The following is a 14,520-nucleotide window of genomic DNA, read 5'->3' as shown; positions in this document are numbered from 1 at the left end:
AGTTTCAGAAGAAAGATCTTCGTTTCTGGACATTTTGAGCCTGTAATCGAACCCACAGACGCTGATACTCCAGATAGTCAACTAGTCTAAAGGACAGTTTTATTGCTTCTTTAATCAGAATAACAGTTTTCCACTGTGCTAACATAATTACATAAGGGTTTTCTAATGATCAATTAGCCTTTTAAAATGATGAACTTGTATTCGCTAACACAACGTGCCATTGAAACACAGGAGTGATGGTTGCTGATAATGGGCCTATGTAGATATTCCATAATAAATATTCTGTTTCCAGCTACAATAGTCATTTACAACATTAGCAATGTCTACACTGTATTTCAGATCAATTTGATGTTATTTTAATGGACATAAAATGTGCTTTTCTTTCAAAAACAAGGACATTCCTAAGTGATCCCAAACTGTTGAACGGTAGTATACCTTGAGATGGATTCTTGAGGTTTTGGCATCAGAGAAATGTTATGTTAAAAAGTTAAGTAAAAAAATTCCATTTAAAGCCATGAATGGCATCAATGATTTGCATAGGATAAATAATTTTGCAATGATATTCTGGATTGTTTCTTTCGAATGCCTCTATTTTGTCTCTATTATCAAGCATCAGTCTCCAAACAAGATACCATTTGGTCTATGTTTCTGGCAGGTTTTGCAGAGCCTCAAGTCGAAGATGCTGGACCTGTCCTGTGCTCTCCAGAGCTACATCCACTGCCACATGACGGTGAGCACTGGGCGAACAATAACAAACCCAACCAGCCCCATCTATCTTTCTTTACATGGGGTTAAACTCTCCAGATTAATAGCCCCTCCCACAGCCAGCACGTTAAAAGGTGCGAATCAGCTTTTATGGCTCTTGTAAAAAACCTTGCCACCCCTGTCAGCCTTATCGCCACAGTCTCACGTTGAGCCCATCGGTAATGGATGTGTTGAATGAAGTGTCATCAGTCACCGTTAACGTGCTTGTTTGCCATTATCTGCCACTCACAAACTAGCGCCTTTGTTAGTGTCGATCATCGGCTGCGCTAGGCGATTGGGACAAAGGAGAGGACATCTTTCCCCCGGACCTCCACCCCCATTGTCTTCAAACAAAGGGGTTGGATGAACAAAACCAGACACATGTTGAATCTCTGTGGGCCTCTGGGAGAGCCATGGTTTAATTTGTTGCTACTGTATTTTCATGATAGTGAAATGCAGATGCAGCCAGGTCCATAATTATTGGTACCCTTGTTACACATTTTTTTATACAAATACTGTGTATGCTCAAAGAAAATTAGAAATTATATTATTTTATGCTAATGCAATTGCGTAAAGAACATTGTTTTATTAGTTGTTAAACAAAAATCTATAATTGACACCAGTTTTCAAAACTCTAGCACCCTCCCCTTGCGAGCATAACGMAACTGAGATGTTTTCTTAAATGTTTTATGAGATTTGAGAACATGCTGGGAGGGATCTTAGACCATTCCTCCATACATAATCTTTCCAGATTCTTAATATACTTTGCCTGCTTTTATGGACTTCCTTCAATTCAAATCACAGCTTTTCAATGGAGTTCATGTCCGGAGACTGTAATGTTTAGCTTTTTGTGTCTGTTGAACCATTTCTGTGGGTTTTGATTAGTGTTTGGGGTTATTGTCTTGCTGGAAGATCATCTTGCTGCCAAGTTTCAGCCCCCTGGCAGAGGCAACCTTGTCTGGCTGACGCCAGCTCTCAAAGTCTTCCTGACTTGAGAGTAGGGGTCTGAACGATAGAACATGAAGAAAAAGACCTAACTCGACAATGCTGTAACATTAGTAGGAGGAGCTACTTTATTAGCAGGGCAGCAGCTCAAATGTGAGTGACGATGGGAGCAGGGAGGGGGCAGCATGGCAACAGTCGACTCGCACTGGTAGACTCATTTATCGCTAGTTATTTGTCATCTCATCTGATTAAATAGTACCTTTCTTGACTGCATCAAACCGAGAGGAGCTAGTTAAGATGGTCAGATACCTAACATTAGCTAGGCTAATTTAGACTAGATAACGCTATCTCCAAAGACAAACATTGGCAGTACAATGGCCTTACTGAAGAGCTCAGTGACATTCAACGTGGCACCATCATAGGACAAGTCAGTTCAACAAATTTCTGCCCTGCTAGAGCTGCCACGGTCAACTGTAAGTGCTGTTATTGTGAAGTGGAAACGTCTAGGAGCAACAACGGTGGTTGGCCACACAAGCTCACAGAAAGGGACCGCCGAGTGCTGAAGCGCTTAGTGTGTACAAATCGTCTGTCCTTGGTTTCAACACTCACTACCGAGTTACAAACTGCCTTTGGAAGCATTGTTCGCCTAAGAACTGTTCGTCGGCAGCTTCATAAAATGGGTTTCCATGGCCGAGCAGCCGCAAGCCTAAGATCGCCATGCGCAATGCCAAGCGTCGGCTGGAGTGGTGTAAAGCTTGCCGCCATTGGACTCTGGAGCAGTGGAAACACGTTCTCTGGAGTGATAAATCACCCTTCACCATCTGGCAGTCCGATGAATGAATCTGGGTTTGGCGGACACCAGGAGAACGCTACCTGTAAAGTTGGGTGGAGGAGGAATAATGGTCTGTTACTGTTTTTCATGCTTCGGGTTAGGCCCTATAGTTACAATGAAGGGAAATCATAACGCTACAGCATACAATGACATTCTAGATGATTCTGTGCTTCCAACTTTGTGGCCATGTTTGTATGCAGCTTTATTAACTCAATGCTTTATTTTTTATTTATTTTTTTACATTGTTTGCAAACTGATATGTGACACGTATTAATGCCACAATAACATGGGGCTATCTTTTGGGGGAGGCCCTTTACTGTTTCAGCATGACAATGCCCCGTACACAAATCGAGGTCCATACAGAAATGGTTTGTCGAAATTGGTGTGGAAGACCTTGACTGGCCCTGACCTCAACCCCAACCCCATATATTTTGATTTGTTTAAGACTTTTTTTTTTGGTATGTTACCACATGATTCTATGTGTTATTTCATAGTTTTGAAACTAACCATAGCACCGGTGCTATGGTCTGTTGATGTGAAAATGTAGCTCTTTGGCCACACACACCCGTGGTGGGTTTGGCGTAGAAAAATGGAAGCATGTGCAGGAGATTACCTCATGCCTACGTTAAAATACGTAGGATTTTATGGGGTTATTTTGCTTCCACTGGTCTTGTGGCCTTTGTTTAGGACAACGGCATCATGAACTTAACCAGGACATTTTAGCCAAAAACATGGTTGCCTTTGCCAGGAGGCTGAGATCCTTGTGGATCTTCCAGCAAGACGATAACCCCAAGCACACACCCAGACTTGAACCACATTGAAAACCTGTGGTTTGAGTTGAAGAGAGCAGTCCATAAGTGCAGATGAAGGATATCAAGGATCTGGAAAGATTCTGTGTGGTGGAATTGTCTAAGATCCATCCCAATGTGTTCTCCAATCTCTTAAAACATTTTTTTAAAAGTCAGTGTCGTTATCCTCGCAAAGGTAGGATGCTCCTGAAAACAGGTCTCAAAATTATTGGTAGCCCTATCTTAATTTTTTGAAATTTTTATTACTTGTTAAACAAAATCTCTTTCTCTGAGCAATTGTACTAGTATAATATAATATAATTTTCAACTCTTTTGGCGCCTGCAATATGGCTCAGTATTTATTTTATACTTTATTTTATACTTTTTTTCCATCTTTATCAAGGGTGGCAATAATTATTGACCTGAAATTGTCACACGTTTTGTAATTGTACCGTTGTAGTGAGACAGTATTTGGTTGGAATCAACAGTAGTTCTGCACAACTAATGTATGGAGGAAGGGCTTTAATAGGGTTAGCTACAGTATGTGAGGAAAAGGGTTCATCCCCTTGGAAAGGCACCATTTTCCAATGACATCAACTGTAAAGTGTGTGAGTTTACCAATGACATCAACTGTAACGTGTGTGTGTGTGTGTGTGTGTGTGTCTGTCTACAGGATAGGGAAGAAGGCTCCAAGAAGGGAGCTGAGGACCCTGATCCCTCACAGCTCCACAGAGTGAGGAACACCGCAGCCATGCTGTTCCAGCTCAACCAGGCAATCAGGCAGCTTCACGCTGCTCTCTCTCTCGCCCTCCGAGGTACTGACTGTCTGGCCTATGAGAAGCAAGGCCACAGTTTCCTCAGCATTGCTACAAAAACATAATGCCTGCCATTTAACTGACCTAAATGGCTTCCTTTTTGATTTCCTCTCATTTCCCTGTCCTTTTTTCTTTTGTGACTTCAACTTTAATTGATACATTTTAGCAATATTATGGAACTGTAAACATGTGTTTCTATTATCTACCCATCATTAGTTTAATCATCCAGGAAAGCTAGGTTCTAGCTACTATAGGAACCCAAAGAAGTCAAACGAGAAGTGAAATGCATGTATTTAACTCTTTACCAGGTAATAGCAGTGACTCCAGCCTCGGTACCTGCCGAGAGGCTGTCTCCTCCTCCTCCAAGACCATCGACAAAGTCATTAACGGCCTCCCCAGGGGCGGCACAGGGCTGGCCACCACATCATCTAGCCTACAGCTGCCCTGCCTGGAGACTGTCATGGCAGCCCGGGACGAGCTCCACTCTGCCCTGCAGTCCCTGAGTACCGCCTTCAACACGCAGGGCCTTGAAGAGAAGAGGGGGTCTTCTGGCTCAGAGAAGAGCACACGGGAAAGGGGTCAGGGGAAGGAGGGGACTCTGGTTGCTTCCGACATGGGAAGGAACAGAGGAGCCCCTAAGCTTGTTTCTCTCTCTTCAGGATTGTCTTCATCTAATGACGAAGCACATTGGGTTTGATGCGCAGGGGGTTGATCAGCTGATCAGGCACTTTTTCAGTAGGCATGAAACTGCCGGAAATGGGAAGGTAGTACAATCTGAACTTGTCCAATGAGGAACAAATGTTTTCGGTTTCCGTTGCATTTTTTTTTTGCTACAGTGTGCTCTAATGAACACGACACAGATGATTGATGTTAAAGGTTACAGGCTCAATGCCATTAATAGAAAGAATGAACAGAGAGAATGAGTGTACATCAAAGGTCTTTCTGTCCAATTGCACTAAAACCCCAGATGTATACACTGAACAAAAATATAATGTAAACGCAACATGCAACAATTTCAAAGATTTTACTGAGTTACAGTTCATATAAGGAAAGCCGTCAATTGAAATACATTCATTAGGCCCTAATCTATGGATTTCTCATGACTGGGAATAAAGATATGCATCAGTTGGTCACAGATACCATAAATATGTAGGAACGTGGATAAACCCAGTCAGTATCTGGTGTGACCACCATTTGCTTCATGTTGTCCCACTCTTCAATGGCTGTGCGACATTGCTCGATATTGGCGGGAACTGGAACACGCTGTTGTATAGGTCGATCCAGAGCATCCCAAACATGCTCAATGAGTGACATGTCTGGTGAGTATGCAGGCCATGGAAGAACACGGACATTTTCAGCTTTCAGGAATTGTGCATAAATCCTTGCGACATGGGGCTAAACATTATCATGCTGAAAGATGAGGTGAATGCGGCGGATGAATGGCRTGAAAATGGGCCTCAGGATCTCGTCACGGTATCTCTGTGCATTCAAATTGCCATCAATAAAAAGTAATTGGGTTCGTTGTCTGTATATTATGCCTGCCCATACCATAACCCCACTGCCACAATGGGGCACTGTTCACAACGTTGACATCAGCAAACTGCAGTCAGGTCAAGACCCCGTTGAGGACTACGATACAGAGATGAGCTTCCCTGAGACCATTTCTGACAGTTAATGCAGAAATTCTTCAATTGTGAAAAAACACAGTTTCATCAGCTGTCCTGGTGGCTGGTCTCAGATCATCCCGCAGGTGAAGAAGCCGGATGTGGAGGTCCTGGGCTGGCGTGGTTACACGTGGTCTGTGCTTGTGAGGCCGGTACGTGGTCTGCGCTTGTGAGGCCGGTTGGATGTACGGCCAAATTCTCTAAAATGACAATGTAGGCGGCTTATGGTAGGGAAATGAACATTCCCAGGCAACAAACAGCTCTGGTGGACATTCCTGCAGTCAGCATGCCAATTGCATGCTCCTCAACTTGAGACATCTGTGGCATTGTGTTGGGTGACAAAACAGCACATTTTAGTGGCCTTTTATTGTCCCCTGCAAAAGTACACCTGTGTAACGATTTATGCTGTTTAATCAGCTTCTTCATATGCCACACTTGTCAGGTGGATGGATTGTCTTTGCAAAGGAGAAATGCTCACTAACAGGGATTTAAACACATTTGTGCACAATTTGAGAGAAATAAGCTTTTTGTGCGTAACACTTTACATTTATATTTTTGTTCAGTATACTTTATTTGCTCAGACAGGGATTTCTTCAGATTGTAAAGTACTTTGATAAAATGTGTATACAGTAATTGAATTGTACTGCAGTGGATTGTAACTATTTGGGCAATATCTTCTCATTTTGGTTAGGTGTCTTTTTATGTTGACTGTTCATAATCTTGCATTATTTTTACATGTAGGTGAAGGCGCAACAATTTTCTGTATTGTATGTAGCTCACTCAATGCTGTTAGAGGTGTCCCATATCACAACCTATTCTAAGGAGAGGTTTCATTCATTTGATAAACTATAATTTGCACTCAACTATAAACCTTGCACAAAGTACTTGTCATTTTTTTTTGTCTCATGACACATTTTGTATCTCTTGGTAAAGATTTGATACCTCACAATCATGTCACAATTTGAAAGTGAGCATAATAAATGAATATTTCTGGACTTTTTTTGTTTAGCTTTTTCGTCTGGTATTTTGGTCTCCTTTTATGCATATTGTGCAACAGCTTGTGAGTAAGTTCGTTATTTTTCTCAGCAGAACTTGAAACGGCTCCATGCTTTTTACACCCACCCTTCGCGCGCTCAGGCTTTGCATCACTTCATAAAATCTGATGTCACCTAGGAGGTTCCCTCAAATTCATGAAGTGTAAATCGAATGACTACTACAAACAACGACCGATTTGTTTTTGTTAATTACTTTTGTTGAGAAAATGTCGCACTGGAGGATTCATTGATGAAAGTCTTTTAAAATCACACGACGACTTCGAAATGTCGATGGAGGTGAACTAAAGAAAACGCACGACAACTTTGAGTATTAACGGATGGTGTCCAATCTCAGGTAGGTGTAAAGTACTGTTAGTCATTTTAACTTAAATGTTAAAGTGAGAATTCAATAATTATATTTGGACATGTAGTTTGTGCCTTTTAGTGCAACCTTAAATTAAGTTGATTTAGATTGCCTTTATCGATGGATCATTTCCCAAAACCGTACTAACAATTTCACATTGGCTTCCATTTCAAAGGATGCAGTGGTTTGGGATATTATACCCCCATTTACTTGTAAGTGCACTGTTTTCATTATTTTAGGGCATGTTCTATATTTGAAAGAATGTGTTATTGAACTTTCGCTCTGATTTTATGAAGGATCCACCCCATGTTCACTCAGCCCTATTCTCCCTCAAGCCAATGTTCCTTAAGACCTATGTTCCCTCAGTACCCACTGAACAAATTTTCATCATAATTGGCATCAATATTGGGGAATATGGGCCTGATTCAGACTTAGGAAATGTACGCCTTTCCTATGCATGCCATTCCTACACACTTCTCAGTAGTTCAGATTCAGATTTACCTTATGCAGGTGTGGTTCCCATGCACATTGTGAAAACAATTGAATTAAACTGCTGAAAACCCTCCCACTTGCAGGCCAACATATTTTCTTGTGGAGTTTTCATTCAATATGGGATTCCGTACATGTATCTAAAGTCATCCCTTTGAATKTGGTGTACTTTTTAAAATATGTGTATCAGCAGACTCACTAGAATATATATATATGGAGAGAACGGTTCAGGGCCTGGTTTCCCAAAAACTCCTTAAGGCTAAGTTCATCGTTAGAACCTTCGTAGCAACATACACTGCTCAAAAAAATAAAGGAAACACTTAAACAACACAATGTAACTCCAAGTCAATCACACTTCTGTGAAATCAAACTGTCCACTTAGGAAGCAACACTGATTGACAATAAATTTCACATGCTGTTGTGCAAATGGAATAGACAAAAGGTGGAAATTATAGGCAATTAGCAAGACACCCCCAATAAAGGAGTGGTTCTGCAGGTGGTGACCACAGACCACTTYTCAGTTCCTATGCTTCCTGGCTGATGTTTTGGTCACTTTTGAATGCTGGCGGTGCTTTCACTCTAGTGGTAGCATGAGACGGAGTCTACAACCCACACAAKTGGCTCAGGTAGTGCAGCTCATCCAGGATGGCACATCAATGCGAGCTGTGGCAAGAAGGTTTGCTGTGTCTGTCAGCGTAGTGTCCAGAGCATGGAGGCGCTACCAGGAGACAGGCCAGTACATCAGGAGACGTGGAGGAGGCCGTAGGAGGGCAACAACCCAGCAGCAGGACCGCTACCTCAGCCTTTGTGCAAGGAGGAGCACTGCCAGAGCCCTGCAAAATGACCTCCAGCAGGCCACAAATGTGCAGTTATTATAGGAATTATAGGACTATTTCTCTCTATACCATTTGTATTTCATATACCTTTGACTATTGGATGTTCTTATAGGCACTATAGTATTGCCAGCCTAATCTCGGGAGTTGATAGGCTTGAAGTCAGCGAAGAGCTGCTGGCAAATGCTGGAAAGTGCTGTTTGAATGAATGCTTATGAGCCTGCTGCTGCCTACCACCGCTCAGTCAGACTGCTCTATCAAATATCAAATCATAGACTTAATTATAATATAATAACACACAGAAATACGAGCTTTAGGTCATTAATATGGTCAAATCCGGAATCTATCATTTCAAAAACAAAAAGTTTCTTCTTTCAGTGAATACGGAACCGTTCCGTATTTTATCTAACGGGTGGCTTTCCTAAGTCGAAATAGTGCTGTTACATTGCACAACCTTCAATGTTATGTCATAATTATTTACAAATCTGGCAAATTAATTACGGTCTTTGTTCGGAAGAAATTGTTTTCACACAGTTCGCAACGAGCCAGGCTGCCCAAACTGCTGCATATACCCTGACTCTGCTTGCACAGAACGCAAGAGAAGTGACACAATTTCCCTAGTTAAAAGAAATTCATGTTAGCAGGCAATATTAACTTAATATGCAGGTTTAAAAATATATACTTGTGTATTGATTTTATGAAAGGCATTGATGTTTATGGTTAGGTACACATTGGTGCAACGACAGTGCTTTTTTCGCGAATGCGCTTGTTAATTCATCACCCGTTTGGCGAAGTAGTCTGTGATTCAATGATAAATTAACAGGCACTGCATCGATTATATACAACGCAGGACAAGCTAGATAAACAAGTAATATCATCAGCCATGTGTAGTTAACTAGTGATTATGTTAAGATTGATTGTTTTTTAGAAGATAAGTTTAATGCTAGCTAGCAACTTACCTTGGCTCCTTGCTGCACTCGCTTAACAGGTGGTCAGCCTGCCACGCAGTCTCCTCGTGGAGTGCAATGTAATCGGCCATAATCTGTGTCCAAAAATGCCGATTACCGATTGTTATGAAAACTTGAAATCGGCCCTACTTAATTGGCCATTCCAATTAATTCGTCGACCTCTAGACAGAATACAGCCCTATTTTGTAAAAGACCAAGTCCATATTATGGCAAGAACAGCTCAATTTAGCAAAGAGAAACGAAAGTCCATCATTACTTTAAGACATGAAGGCCAGTCAATCTGGAACATTTCAAGTACTTTGAATGTTTCTTCAAGTGCAGTTGCAAAAACCATAAAGCGCTATGATGAAACTCGATCTCATGATCCACAGGAAAGGAAGACCCAGAGTTACCTCAGCTGCAGAGGATAAGTTCATTAGAGTTAACAGCACCTCAGATTGCAGCCCAAATAAATGCTTCACAAAGTTCAAGTAACAGACACATCTCAACATCAACTGTTTAGAGGAGACTGCGTGAATCTGGCCTTCATGGTTGCATTACTGCAGAGTACCAACTACTAAAGGACACCAATAAGAAAAACAGACTTGTTTGACCAAGAAACACGAGCAATAGACATTAGCCTGGTGGAAATCTGTCCTTTGGTCTTATGGATCCAAATTTGAGATTTTTGGATCCAACTGCAATGTCTTTGTGAGACACGAGTAGGTGAACGGATGATCTCCGCTTGTGTGGTTCCCACCTTGAAGTATGTAGGAGGTGTGATGGTGTGGGGGTGCTTTGCTGGTGACACTGTTGGTGATTTATTTAGAATTCAAGGCACACTTAACCAGCATGGCTACCAGATACGCCATCCTATCTGGTTTGCGCTTAGTGGGACAATGACCCAACACACCTCCAAGCTGTGTAAGGGCTTTTTGATCAAGAAGGAGAGTGATGGAGTGCTGCATCAGATTCCAGGTGAAGCTGGTTGTGAGAATGCCAAAAGTGTGCAAAGCTGTCAAGGCAAAGGGTGACTACTTTAAAGAATGTCAAATATAAAGTATATTTTGATTTGTTTAACCCTTTTTTGGTTACTATACGATTCCATATGTGTTATTTAATAGTTTTAATGTCTTCACTATTATTCTACAATGTAGAAAATAGTAAAAATAAATAATAACCCTTGAATGAGTGGGTGTGTCCAAATTTTTGGCTGGTACTGTATGAGGAGAAAGCTGAAGTCTCTACCTATCCATTGTCCGTAGCTTATGCCTGCCCATATACTGTCCTCACCGCCACCTTGGGGCACTCTGTTCACAACGTTGTGCACTCGCCCACATGATACCATACACGTGATCTGTGGTTGTGAGGCCGGTTGGATGTACTGCCAAATTCTCTAAAACGATTTTGGAGGTGGCTTATGGTAGAGAAATTTACATTAAATTCTCTGGCAATAGCTCTGGTGGACATTCCTGCAGTCCGCATGCCAATTTCACGGTAGTGTAGTGACAAAACAGCACATTTAGAGTGGCCTTTTACTGTCCCCAGCACAAGTATGCCTGTTTGATTAAACAGTATGATCACTAGTGTCTTGAAATGCCACACCTGTCAGGTGGATGGATTATCTTGGCAAAGGACAAATGCTCACTAACAGGGACGTAAATACATTTCAGCACAATTTTAGAGAAATAAGCTTTTGTGCATATGTACAATTTCTGGGATCTTTTATTTCAGCTCATGAAACATGGGACCAGCACTTTACATGTTGCGTTTATATTTTTGTTAAGTATCATTTATTTTGTCATACAGGGATTTCTTTAGATTGTAAAGTACTTTGATAAAATTTGTATACAGTAATTGAATTGTACTGCAGTGGATTGTAACTATTTGTGGAATATCTTCTCATTCTTGTTTAGCTGTCTTTTTATGTTGACTGTTCATAATCTTGCATGAATCGTAAATGTAGGTGAAGGCGCAACAACTTTCTGTATTGTATGTAGCTCACTCAATGCTGTTAGAGGTGTCCCATATCACAACCTATTCTAAGGAGAGGTTTCATTCATTGGATCAACTATAATTTGCTCTTAAAACCTTGCACAAAGTCCTCGTAATTTTTAGTCTTCTCTAATTACATGACACTTTTTGTACACCTTGGTAAAGATTTGAAACTTCACGATCATGTCACAATTTGAAAGTGAGCATAGTACAAAATATTCCATATTTGTGCATATGGAACCTTTCTGGGATCTTTTATTTCAGCCCAAGAAACATGTGACCAACACTTTACATGTTGTATTTATATTTTTGTTCAATGTATATTGCACTAATTTCCCTAATGTGGACAGTTTGTGTTACTACCTTGCCTTTTCTTAGCACGCAGTTCATTTTCGAACTCTCCAATGGCACTGAAAATTTAGGGTGATCTCTCTATAAAAGTCGCTGGCCACACACCAATACACGGATTTGACAGTCAAACTATGACTTAAAATGGTGTGTTCCCTTTTTCGTGATGGCAGCCTCCCGAAATCAACATCTGACATTCCAAAATATAGATATAAGCCTTCTACAAGTTCTCATCTAACCAACCATGTATAGGTAATTCAAAATGTCTCTGTGGTCTTTGAATACTGTTAGTTTAAACAGCGCTACACCCCAAATGTTTGCTCCCTGTTCTATTGATTTCAGCGTGATATCGATGGAAGTGATTAACAAAGAAAGTATTGCGTTACACTTACAGCGTTGGCGAACCACTTGAAACAAAATGCAACACTTAAATGTCGCTAGCTGTCTTTTACAAAATGTCCTCTAACCAGTGATGTACATATTATTCCCAGATTCCATGTGTTTTTTTTTAGCTGTTTTAACAGCAGGTGCAACCTCATCTCCCCCTCTTCTCCCCCTCTCGTGCAATTGATTTCAACGTGATAATCGATGAGTGGTTGACAAAACAGTGTTGTGTTTCTTTTTGTTTTTTTGACCCCCGTATCAAAATGCAACATTCCAACATGTACAGTAGCTGACTGTGTTCTGCAGGTTGTCATCTAACCAGTGATGTAAAAATATCTCTAGTTTCCATGTGGGATTTTGAGTTGTGGTAGTTTCAAAAGTGCAACCCCCCCCCCCACCCCTTTAAAACTGTGTTTTGACATTGAGGTGTTTATCAAAATCTTGGTAACAGGAAGCAGCGACAGCATCATTTTCAACATTCATTTTCAATGGTATTGTACTTAATCGTGTAAAAACGAATGAATGAGTCCAAAAACATGCCCTGATTGAATTATTTTGATGATATACCAGAAATCACCAAAACGTGTTTGCCCTGCCTAGTATTGAATCATTGGTGACTGGAAGTTGAAAAATATCTCTTCCTTTCATTTGGGTTGCCGACCCCGGGTTTAGAAGATATAACTAAGGGGACATGGGGCTGTGGGAACTGAGGGAATATGGGGCTGTGGGAACTGAGGGAACATGGGGCTGAGGGAACATAGGGCTGTGGGGACTGAGGGAGCATAGGGCTGTGGGGACTGAGGGAGCATAGGGTTGTGGGAACTGAGGGAACATGGGGCTGTGGGAACTGAGGGAGCATAGGGCTGTGGGAACTGAGGGAGCATGGGGCTGTGGGGACTGAGGGAGCATAGGGCTGTGGGGACTGAGGGAGCATAGGGCTGTGGGGACTGAGGGAGCATAGGGCTGTGGGAACTGAGGGAGCATGGGGCTGTGGGGGAACTCTGAGGAGCATCAGGGCTGTGGGAGACTGAGGGGTCATAGGGCATGGGCTTGGAAACTGAGGGAGCATAGGCTGTGGGACTGAGGGAGGATAGGGCTGTGGGAACTGGGGAACCTGGGGCTGTGGAACTGAGGAGCATAGGGCTGTGGGACTGAGGGAGCATAGGGTGTGGGGAACTGAGGGAGCAGTGCGTGGGACTGAGGGAGCATGGGGCTGTGGGGACTGAGGGAGCATAGGGCTGTGGGGACTGAGGAGCATAGGGCTGTGGGGACTGAGGGAGCATAGGGCTGTGGGGACCTGTAGGGAGCATACGGGCTGTGGGAACTGAGGAACATCGGGGGCTGAGGGACAGCTGACGGAACATGAGGGACTGTGGGGACTGAGGGGCATAGGGCTGGGGGACTGGGGAGCATAGGGTTGTGGAACTGAGGGATGAATGGCTTGTGGGAACTGAGGGAGCATAACGGCGTGAGGGAACTGAGGGAGGCATTAGGTTGTGGGAACTGAGGGAGCATACGGCTGAGGGAACTGAGGGAACATGGGGCTGTGGGGACTGAGGGAGCATAGGGTTGTGGGAACTGAGGGAACATAAGTTTGAGGGACCATACGGCTGAGGGAACATAGACATGGTCAGGCTACTCAGACCATAAATACACTAGTGTACACCATACGTTGTTTTAAAACACCTAAATGGACACATTTTCTTTATCATAGGCTACTTCACAAGCACAAATATTATTCTTACTACAACATGTATTTATATACCTATTTATAGTAGGGGTCCCCAGTTTTCCACTTGATAGCGATTTAGATAAGATATCAAATGTCAGGAATCAAATGATAATACAATAACCTAGGTTTTGTTTTATTCCGTAGATTTGGTTTCATCACTGTACATCAGGTAAGTAGTCTTTAATCTGTTGACATGTAAGTGATATATTCTGAGTTAAAGCTGGTAGTAACGTTGCATAACAGCCACCATGAACTGTAACTTACAAGGCATGTATGACAAAGTTATAACCTATAGTTATTATTTGAGTTCTCGTACAATTGTAAGAACTCATGACTTCACCGCACTTAATTGGGGTTGAACCATATTGTTTGGTTAAGGGCTTGTAAGTAAGCTTTTCACGGTAAGGTCTACACCTGTTGTATTCGGTGGATCTGACATACAATTTGATTTGATTTGATTGAGCATGTGGTCTCAGTTATACTGTACGTCCAGCAGTTGCCATTTTCCTGTCATTAATCTCCCACTATGCTGAGATAATGCAAAATGGGCATTGTTGACCAAAAATATGGTTGAACAGAGGCACAAGAAAGCCATAGTGCAACGAC

The 14,520-nt window shown here is 42.1% G+C and overlaps 2 protein-coding genes across 3 annotated transcripts in view; both read left to right on the top strand.

Annotated features, from left to right (window-relative positions):
- kif14 (kinesin family member 14) overlaps positions 1-6,783 on the top strand; it is a 44,754-nt gene extending 37,971 nt beyond the window's left edge. The window contains exons 27-29 of the mRNA XM_024004410.2: positions 656-730; positions 3,983-4,124; positions 4,433-6,783. Of these exons, the coding sequence (XP_023860178.1) occupies positions 656-730; positions 3,983-4,124; positions 4,433-4,821 (606 nt within the window). The 3' untranslated portion in view covers positions 4,822-6,783. The remainder of the gene's footprint in view (positions 1-655; positions 731-3,982; positions 4,125-4,432) is intronic.
- Positions 6,784-6,874: 91 nt separating this feature from the next.
- LOC111975330 (adhesion G protein-coupled receptor D2) overlaps positions 6,875-14,520 on the top strand; it is a 147,866-nt gene continuing 140,220 nt past the window's right edge. Inside the window, exons 1-3 of one of the 2 annotated variants that reach the window (XM_024003549.3) lie at positions 6,875-7,177; positions 7,362-7,398; positions 14,059-14,083. In XM_024003549.3, coding sequence (XP_023859317.1) covers positions 7,161-7,177; positions 7,362-7,398; positions 14,059-14,083 — 79 coding nt within the window. In that variant the 5' untranslated portion in view covers positions 6,875-7,160. The remainder of the gene's footprint in view (positions 7,178-7,361; positions 7,399-14,058; positions 14,084-14,520) is intronic. The other variant, XM_024003550.3, reaches the window with a different exon arrangement.

Source organism: Salvelinus sp. IW2-2015, linkage group LG16, assembly GCF_002910315.2.
Source record: "Salvelinus sp. IW2-2015 linkage group LG16, ASM291031v2, whole genome shotgun sequence".
Classification (NCBI taxonomy): Eukaryota; Metazoa; Chordata; class Actinopteri; order Salmoniformes; family Salmonidae; genus Salvelinus; species Salvelinus sp. IW2-2015.
Note: the sequence above shows the minus strand (reverse complement) of the source record. Positions and strands in the feature narration are given on the sequence as shown.